Here is a 9,903-nt window from a genome sequence, read left to right on the forward strand (position 1 = left end):
AAGACTCAAATGGTGACCTGTGGGAATATTTCCTTCTAGGCTGGGCTCTGCAGGATTAGGACTAAAGTCTGCATGGCACCGTCTTTGAGGAGATGTCTGCAAAATGAGCTCTGGACAAAGTCATGGAAGAAGCCAGACGCTCACTCACCCTGGTTCCTGGGCACACGGGCTCGTCTGCAGCCACAAAGCCACAGTTACCCCTGGAGACGGCGGGAGCCAGCGGCGCGTCGGGGCCACTCCTCCCGCGCTGCCGCTGGCCCCCCCGAGGGGCGCGGCGGGGTGCCCCGCAGAAGGCTGCGGGTGAGAAGCAGGAGGAGTTCAAGCTGGTGTACAGGTTCCCGGGGATGAGGTACTGCCGGGTGCTGTCGCGGCTGAAGCTGCTGCAGACTGCCAGCACCGCGGCCGTGCTGCCGCCCGTCTGCTGCCTCTACCTGCAGGGGCTGGTCTCGCAGGGCGCCCTCGCCTACAGCGCCGGCGTGGCGCTCTTTGCCGGGGTGATGCTGTACGGCATGAGCCACTTTCTCCGGCGAATTATTGGGTTGATCTACTTAAATGAAAGTGGCAGTACTGTCAAAGTGGCCCACCTGACGTTTTGGGGAAGGCGGAATGACATTTGCTGTCCCAGAGAGGCAGTGATGACTTTGGATGAAGTTGGAGATAACAAGGGGGAGCTGCTTCTCCAGTTCAAACGGTACAACAGCACGGAGGTTTTATATTTCACAATTAAGTATGGCCAGATTGTAGACAGACAGAAGTTTTCTCAAATATTTGGAGACTTTGAGTGATACGGCAGCTGATTGCCAGTGATTTTTCCCTGTTCCACGTTCATTGTGCTTATTGTGTCATTTTCCTGTGCAAAGCCTGCTGGGAAGTGCACTCGGTGTTGACAGTAGAACTGCCGAAGAACAGTCCCCTGGATTAATTCCCTTGGCAGCTTGTTTGAGGTGTGAGCAGCTCTCCCTGGTGTCTGGGCGATGCCCACGGGGCGCTGGCACCGGCGGAGAGGCGGCCAAATTACTGACCTGACTGACTGAGCTGCCCTCGGAGGCTGCTCTGAAACAGGAAAGCTCTTGAAGTGAAACACAGTAACTCGGCCAGAACATCCTCACTTTAAATTCATTGTTTCTTTCAGCAAATGTTTTTGCTTTTTTTTTGCTTTTCCCTTTTTTTTTTTTTTTTGTGTGGGTGGTTGGTGTATTTGGGTGCCTGGAGCAGGGGTTTAGGTACAAGGTGGTGTTTTTTTCCTTTAGTATACATACATCTTCATTATTTTATACCTCTTTAAATAAACTTGTTACACCTCTAACGATTTTGTTGTCTGTTTATAAAATGAGCCCTGCCCCTGTCTCAACCCGAGGCACTCAGGCGTATTGAAACCTCTGGCTTGCTGTGGGTCAGGGATGCATTAACTTCAATTGCTATTCCAGTGCACGGGCTAACCCTGACTTACCATTTATTTGTGTTAACTGCTTCTGATGGGGGCTCCGTGATGTCAAGCTTTGGCTGGTAGATGTAGTACAGCAGGAAATGGTTCCTGGCTGAAGCCCCCCGGCAGCGAAGGGCAGAGGCTGGGACCACCCTGCCCCACAGGAGATACTCAGCACCCACTTGTGAGCCAGCTGGGGCAGGAACGAGGTGTAACACAAAAAAAGCCCTGGAGAAGTTCAATTATAAATATTTTATTTAAGAATATTGATTACAGATGAGATGCCATTTGTTACGAACCCGTGTGCAGTTACTAGTTACACCATGAAGTGTAGTTAAGTATTTGTTTAAACATTTATTTGGCACTGTCCACAGTATGCTGTAAACAATATTAACTTTATATGCTTCAGCTGCAGTGCTTTCTATGTATTCTCTAACATGGTTTCATCGACATGTTGTACACAATTATACAGTTACTGAGTGTCAGTAAAAATTATAAAAACACCTAGAGTATTCATAACAAAAGTGAAGATGTGGTAAGACTTCAAATTACTGGACCTTTGCTTCTGTGAAAGTACAAGACTTGCTAGAGACGCGAACTAGAACTACTGCACTGATATGTTGACCAAACTAATTCCCAAAATACTGCCAAACACCGTTCTTGGTTTGACTGTGCTCTTGCTGATGATACACTTATGAGGACAGTGATGACAGCGAGGTCTTGGTGAACACCAGGTTACCAGTCCTTCCCCCCGATTTCTACAACCTCTGTTCAAAAACCTGCTCAGGTTCTGACCAGCTGGTACCAGAATTCTGGCTTGTGCAGAGAGGTTTACAGAAATCTCATTATTTTTAAGCTAGCAGAAGTGAATGTACTTGAGTTTCCCCATACCAGCACTCAAAATGGGAAAACCTTGAGCACTTCTCAAAGCAGGTTATAAACCTTTCACATTTTGGTAGCTGCATTGAACACGTAAATGTTTTAACTGCTCTGTCTCTTGCTACGTACTTAAAAATTGTGGTCAGGTCCTACTAGGACAACGGTGAAGTCCTCTGTGGTCCCTGTTTTTTAGTGCATAACAAAGTAAGTTAAACTTAGTATGCAAAATCCAGATGCTTGATAGCTAAGAAAAAAAAAAAACAAAAAAAACAAAAAGGCACCAGACTTAGTTGAAGTCAGCCTTAAGCAAATGGCACATATAGTAAAGAGACATCCAAATAAATTTTCTGAAGAGAAATTAATGAACTTTTTGATCCTGTGCCAGAAGAGCTGTGAGGTATCAGTGACTTAGAATAAACTATTAAAGAAAAATAGAATTACTTTGCATTATAGCTGTGCAGTTAGGACTAGGCTGTCACTGCAGTGGCTCTGATGTCAGGTCATGGCTGAGATCAAGCAATTCTGTGGTTTTACAGAATACTTCAAGTATTCATGAAGAACTTGTACTAGATAAATTAATGGCTACAGTGTGTTATGGGCAAATGTAGAATGATCTGTTATAGGTAGCTGACAAAGGTGGAAATGATGTGCTTCACCTGATTCTCTAAGCTTTGTCAAATCCCATGTCAGGGTATAATTTTCTCTGTTTCTGATTGTAAGACAAGTCAAAATGATAAACTCCAGGATGAGGAAGAAGTACCAGTGCTTCAGTCACCCTGCCAGTGCCAGGGCAGCTTGTGTAGGCTGGGCACAGGGCAGCTGATGTCACCCTGATCCTGGTGTGGCAGACACCTGTACTCAGGGGATAAAGCTGGAAACTAGGCTGTAAAATACCATACTTGGCAGTGGTGGGAAGCAGAGCGTTCCTGGAGACACTGGTGTCATTCCCACTGCCACTGGAGAAGGGCGCGTGGCTCTGAGGGCTGTGCCGGGCCAGTGGCTGCTTCTGACACGGGCACGTGCACTGGGATTCCCTGTGGCAACAGGCTGTACCAGGTCGTCCTTGGACAAACAGGCAGCCAGGGCTGGGAAGGACTCTGCAGTGAGCGTGGCCCAAGCCAGAAGATGGAGGGCCAGGGCTGGCAGGAACGCACAGTGTGGGACGGCTGAGGGACCTGCTGGTGACCAGTACCAGCGCTCTGCCGGGGTCGAGCTGGCATGGAGCAGGGTTACAGACAACACAAACCTCAGTTTATGACTTTACACTTATCTTGTAAGTAGAGAAGACATGAATTAATGCAAACTAATTTCATAATCAGCTGTTCAGTGCAACGAACTGCTTTTTACTTGAAGTTTGCCAAGATGTCACTGAAGATGTTGAGGAAAAGGTGTGCGTGATGGTCCTTGAAGATCAGCGTGGGACGGAAACGAATGGATCTGTCACCACAGCCTCCCAGCACAACCCCTGCAAGGAGAACAGAGCAGGCCCTCCAGTCACTGCAAATGGGGCACCTCGCTGCAGAGGCCAACAGCAGCTCCCAAATAACTGATCACCAACTGCAATGCAGCACAGACAGCAGTGCAGAGGAGACTCAAGATTCACAGGAACTCCAGAGAACACCACAACTGCCTGTAGCTGTTCTATAAGACTCCTGGAATGCTGGAACTAATACCACTGAACCTGCACCACTCTATGGGCAGTGCCAGAACAAGACACAGCAGGTTTTTGACATTTTGTTATCAGCTACATTATTTTTAATTACATAAAGTTACGACGTCGGTGCTGGCAAACTTCTTCCTGCAGCACTTCAAATGCATGTTTGGTTTTTTTTTTTCTTTTTACCCTAAAATCAAGTAATTCTTTGAAATGTTTCTGGCCAGTGAAATTCTGTACCTTGGAGCTGTGCTTACCTTGCCTCTAAGCCTTGGTTTACTGCTTGCCTTCCCTCCCTGATGGCTCAGTTTCCACAAACAAAAAAGTATCTATGTATGTCTTTTACACTCTAAAAATTTTGTTTTCAGGACAGTTTAAATACATCATTCCTCCTCCTTTCAAGAGATATGAGTAACAGCAAAACCTGACAGTGTTAAACACAGAGGCCTCCCCCAGTTAAATTAAAAGAGAATGTTAGACTTCAGATCCCCTCCTGATATGTAGGCTTGTCTACAGCAAGGTAAGAGCTGTGTAGTAAAAGAGGGATGGACTTGTAAATCTATGCCCATTTTAGGCAACTCGTTGCATTTCATCATTAGGTATTCCACAAAATTCAGTTTTTCTCCCTGTGTTTTCCTGAGTGACAGTTCCATTAACTTTCTTCTCATTTTCCTGCTCTTTTTTCCAGCAGTAAACTGTGCCTAGGTGCACCTAAGGTCACTGCAGATGAATGTGAAAGCAGTGTCACAAAACCTTGTGCCTTACCTACACAGATCTCTTCCAGTAACGTTAGCCAGACAGGGAAAGGTAAATGTACACACCATGCAACAGACTGATCTGATGCCTCTGAAAACACGCATATTTCTAGAAAAGTCCAAATACAGCTTTGTTTGTAATTTCACTTCTGCCCTCTGATACAGCAGTACACACACGCCATTTGAGGAAGGAAAATCTGAACATTGAGTATGGTACCATCTGTCATGTGAAGCTAATCCACACACAGCAACTTACCTTTGTTTCTGGCTATTGTAATTAACTTGTTTCTAGTCGCATCATTTGGAGTGTCAAAGGAACAGAACGTTCCTCTCCCTCTCACTCTGCTGATGAGATGGGGGTAACGAGCCTGCAAAGAGAGGTGAGGAGGCACACTTGGCAGGTGCTGCAACAGAGGGTGGCAGGCTCTGCTGTGCCACATGGAAACCTGCTGGAGCAGAGCCCTGGCACAGGCTGCACTGATCACAGAGCCTTGTGTCCTGGCCACCCCTTTCTGACAAAGGTCTGGACAGCCACAGGCTGCAGAGCCCAACTGCAGATGGGTTCTCTCCTCACACAGCAGGTAAACGTCTGAGCAGGAAGCAAGAATGAATTTGTGCCCCTGAGCTAGCTCAGGTAGAGTCTTGCTTGGAGCCTCCTGAAGTGAGTGTAAACCCCCTGACATCTAAAAGGCACTCCAGGGAAACCTGACCATAAGTAATCTGCAATGGGCTAGAAAACAGCTCATTCCTGTGCTGCACAAAGCTGCTCACTAGTGTCATCTGCTTCACCCACTGTCAGTTACAATCCTCCCTAAGAGTAACCTTTTCCACTAGTACTAGTTGCATTCTGGCCCTCTAAAGTATAAGGATTATAATTCGTTTTGTCTTCTGCTTGCTATGCCTTGAAGTTCTAGAGAGAGCAGAGGCTGTATTTGGGTTTATCCTGTGTTAAATGCCTTTTGGGAGGTGAACACCTGAGAGCCTACCCTTAAATGCCCATTTGATTTTCTTTTATTGTGTGGGGCTCTGCAGCTGAAGCTGTGAATGAATTTCCCTTAATCAGGGGAGGGTAAAGCTGCAATTCTCTTCCTTCAACAGCCAATGGAACTGTGACAAAACATGAGGTACTCTCCTTTCAGAAGAACTTTGGAGACAACAAAATACTAGCTGTGAGTGGTAACAAAGAATTCTAGCAAAATAATTTACCTAGCTGCAGTCCGTGCCTTCAGATACTTTGGGGGTCACCTTTTATTTTGGAACTATATAAACCCAGCATTCTTTAGTCAGTAAAAGAAAGTTTACTTCAGTTCCAAGTGGGACACAGTGTTTCAGGCTTCCAGTGAGGAACCTAAACGAGCAAGTTATGATTGTGGTCTATCAATTCTCTTATTTCAACAGCCAATGGAACTGTGACAGAACATGAGGTACTCTCAGAAGAACTTTGGGGACAACAAAATACTAGCTGTGTGTGGTAACAAAGAATTCTAGCAAAATAATTTACCTAGCTGCAGTCCGTGCCTTCAGATACTTTGGGGGTCACCTTTTATTTTGGAACTATATAAACCCAGCATTCTTAAGTCAGTAAAAGAAAGTTTACTTCAGTTCCAAGTGGGACACAGTGTTTCAGGCTTCCAGTGAGGAACCTAAACGAGCAAGTTATGATTGTGGTCTATCCCCCAGCTGAGTTCCTCACTCCAATTGCTTAAACTGGATGAAGTCAGATCCTACCTGATGAGCAAATTTCTCCTTCTTTATCTCTGATCCTTCCAGATGTTTACCTGTAAATCCAGCAGCCCAGTCAGCAGTGCTTTCCCAGCATGGGTTGCATTGTTTAGAAGGTCTTCTGTTTTAATAACCTTAATGACTTCAGCAAGCATAAGGTTCTTGGATGGATCTCCAAGCCAGGTATTGAAAATCCGATAGGGCTTGGGAAAGGGTGGAAAGAGAGTACATATTAACAGGGAAATCACTCCAATAGAGCAAAGCAAGCCATCAAACTGGTCATGCAAACAGCTGGTATATGAAAAAGCACTCATTCATCTTGGCAACATTTGTTTCTGTTGTAAGAGCAAAATACAGATGCCCTGCTGAGGAGAAACAAAGGGCAACTGCTTTATGCTACAAATTGAGTGCATTCTGTCTTGCTGCTTTGACATCTTATTGAACCATCACTATAGATGACACAGATATTAGTTTCATCTATACAGGTTTTATATTCAAGCTTTACACTCCTCCCTTACATTTTGTTTCCCCATTTATTAAATCTAAAATGTTCCTAGTGTGAAGAAGAAATCTTGCTGACAGAATCCATACTGCTGACATGCAAGCTCTGAAGGTACCCAGTTGCCTTAGGGAAAAAGGTGCCAGTTTGTGCTTGTATTTTGTACACAAGGTTAGTTCAAACCCAGGTCTCCACTCCCTCCCACCAGCTTTATGACCTTTCTAACAGCAACTGGAAGAGCAGTGAAGTATCTGTGAAATAGCAGCTCCCCCTAGCTGAACCTGCATTACTGAAGGAAAACTTGTCTCTTCCATGGGCATTGCAGTTCCTCATGAATGGGTCACCAGTTAGCACAGAGTTCCAGTTTCACTGAAAATCTTACAGCATTTGGCCTGAACTCCTCTTTGTGGAAAAATCCTCCTGTCATCATCTTCTTACTGAATGTCACCACATCAGCTGGGTCGTCCAGGCCCCAGTGTTCATGTGCCCAGAACTTCCCTGTGCAGCCACCTCCTGTCTGCACCTCATCCACCAGGAACGCGCAGCCGTGCTGGGGAGACGAGGAGCAGGGAACGTGGGCCAAAAGTGCCCCCCTTGGGGAAGGGGGAAATACATGCAACATCCCTCCCTCCTCCCTCACCAATCCCAACCTCCCCATAACCCCCCCTACCAATTCATTCCCTGGGCACTAGATTTCACAGTTAAAAATTCAGCTGTTTTTTCAGAAAAGCAACAGAAACATCTGTTCTACTGAAATTCTCACACATTTTTATATAGGCTTGAACATTTCTAGAGGATACCTGAAAATATCTGGGAGGACTCAGCGTGCCATTTTCAAAGTTCTTGAGGGAAGTACGATGTCTAACTACCCCACCTGCTACTAAGGAGGCCTTTAAAGCTCCCACAGTGCCCAGGGCAGGGATGAAGCCCCCTGGGGACACCAGGAAGTGCTTGCATGTTTAGCTACCACCCCCTGAGCAGTGAAGTATTGTATTACCTTCCTGGCAATATCTCGTAGCTTTCTGAAGAAGTCATCTGAAGCATGATTGTCCCCCCCCTCTGACTGTATTGGTTCTATAATGATTCCAGCCACAATCTTCTTCTTTTTCCTGTACTTTACAATCAGGTCTTCCACCTGTAAATGAACCATTCTGCTTTCAGGACATTTGCACATTTTCTCACAGAAGGATTAAATCTTAGCAACAGAACTTCAACTTTTTCCTGGACACTCCTGGCTACAAAGGTGTTGGGAAGTGCAAGGAATTAACAAGTAGGTCCTCCAGCATTGAACACAGATTGTGCAGAAGGATTGTGTGCATCCCAGTTCCCCCTCCTCAAGCTTCCAAGGAGCAAACAGGGAATCTGCTGTGCCTGCCCTGGCCTGGGCTTAGCAGGTCTGAGTGAGGGTCTTTGCTGTGTCTCTGTGCAGCCTTGCTGGGTGCTGTGGGGCTGGTGGAGCACACCTCAGCCCCACCCTCCACACTCAGGCTGCTGCCTCAGCTCCAGCCACTCCCCACCCTGTCTCTCAGGACTGAGCCCTTCCAAGTGACAGATCCCGGATCCCAGTGAGCCCAACAGGGGATCCCGTGATCTGGTACCTGGTGACAGTTCTTCCCCCTCCAGCTCTGTTCTGCCCACCTTTCCTTTCTCCTGGGCTAGGGAAGGAACAGAGTCCCTGCCCACTCACTCCCTGCAGCCATGGGTAGGATCAGAGCTTTAGGCCAGAACGCTACCACAGAAAAGCCTGAAATCCTGGCACAGCTTTTCTTTCAGAGGATGATACCCGCTGTGCTCTCTCTTAGTCCATGTCCCTTTGGAAGATCTGACAGTCAAATTCGCTGTGATATAATGAACTTCTCCTGCATGTGAAACTTCACTTTGGTAACATTTGTGTTGACCTCTAATTCCAAGTAAGCTGTTCTGAAAGGCAGGGCCAAACTTCTGACTGTAAACAACAGTGAATGCTGTTTTAATCACATGCTGTCCCAACCCCTGAAAACATTCTTTTAATGAAAGCAGTTAACCCCCCTAACGCTATTCATTATTTCAAACCAAAACCAACAGAAAGCTGCCAGTAGATTTTTTACCTCCTCTAAACAACGGGCTTCTTCCTGTTGATTCTCCTTCACAAAGTCTTCCAGGGGATACTTTAGCCTTGGAAATGGAGCAATAGGCCAATCCAGGGATGGAATGTCCAACTTGTGAATTGCTTTAGAGTGAGTTGTAGCTAGGCAACCTAAACCCAGAAAAGCAAAAATTAAAATAATACCTGTCTAGGAACAATACTGGAAAAAAGCTACCAAGAGGTGAAAAATTGCCTGACACCAGGACTGCAGAATGCTGTTTTACTTCATTTTCTGAAATACTGGGTAATCAGATTTAGTCTAGTTTAAGTGGATTGCTCTAAGATGTAAACATAAATTTCCACATGCACAGTTCCAGTTGGGCAGGAGATCCTCTGTCAGTCTGAACAGGCTGCTCAGAGAAGATGGGTTTCACCTGTCCAAAGACAACTGCTCTTAAAGCTCAGAATTACAGCACTCTTGGGTAGCACGTTTAGAACAGGGACTGAGCCGATGTAAAATGGGAAAAATGAGTGACACCTTGTCTGTATATTGTGGTGATTTTACCCCAGGAGTCAGATTTTTACTAGTATAGACAGGAAACCTTGGATTCAGAAATGAAAATAAGACACTTTCAGAAAAGAAATTTTTTAAAGAATATGTAAAATTAATTCACACTGTCACTCAAATATTCTGTTCCAGTGCTGGTGGGGCTCCCAGGGCAAGCCTTCAATAAGCCTGCAGCTTCTCCCCAGTACTGTGACTGAGAGGAGAGCCAGGGAAGGGCGGTGCTGCCGGAGCGCGTTCTTACCCAGGGTCCTCCCGTGGAAGCCGCCCATGAAGGAGAGCATGGCGTAGTCGGGGCAGCCAGGGGCCTGCGGGCAGAGCAGAGCAGGGCAGGGCAG

General features: G+C 46.2%; 2 protein-coding genes across 2 annotated transcripts; one reads left to right on the top strand and one right to left on the bottom strand.

The window, feature by feature from the left end:
* Window positions 1-122: 122 nt before the first annotated feature.
* TMEM186 (transmembrane protein 186) lies at window positions 123-785 on the top strand. Its single transcript, XM_008937345.1, has one exon. It carries the CDS (start codon window positions 123-125, stop codon window positions 783-785), a length of 663 nt encoding a protein of 220 aa, XP_008935593.1.
* Window positions 786-3,401: 2,616 nt separating this feature from the next.
* ABAT (4-aminobutyrate aminotransferase) lies at window positions 3,402-9,882 on the bottom strand (the record flags this gene model as incomplete). Its single annotated transcript, XM_008937347.1, has 7 exons — window positions 3,402-3,770; window positions 4,971-5,082; window positions 6,493-6,639; window positions 7,318-7,485; window positions 7,933-8,070; window positions 9,023-9,171; window positions 9,810-9,882. Coding segments are annotated over 7 exons (909 nt in total), but the record flags the coding sequence as incomplete, so codon positions are not given.
* Window positions 9,883-9,903: the final 21 nt, after the last annotated feature.

This window comes from Merops nubicus, unplaced genomic scaffold (assembly GCF_000691845.1).
Source record: "Merops nubicus isolate BGI_N331 unplaced genomic scaffold, ASM69184v1 scaffold3623, whole genome shotgun sequence".
NCBI classification, from domain to species: domain Eukaryota; kingdom Metazoa; phylum Chordata; class Aves; order Coraciiformes; family Meropidae; genus Merops; species Merops nubicus.

What these genes read in the sequence shown, in the direction of transcription:
- TMEM186 (XM_008937345.1), top strand. Translation starts at nt 123, where the DNA reads ATGGAAGAAGCCAGACGCTCACTCACCCTGGTTCCTGGGCACACGGGC.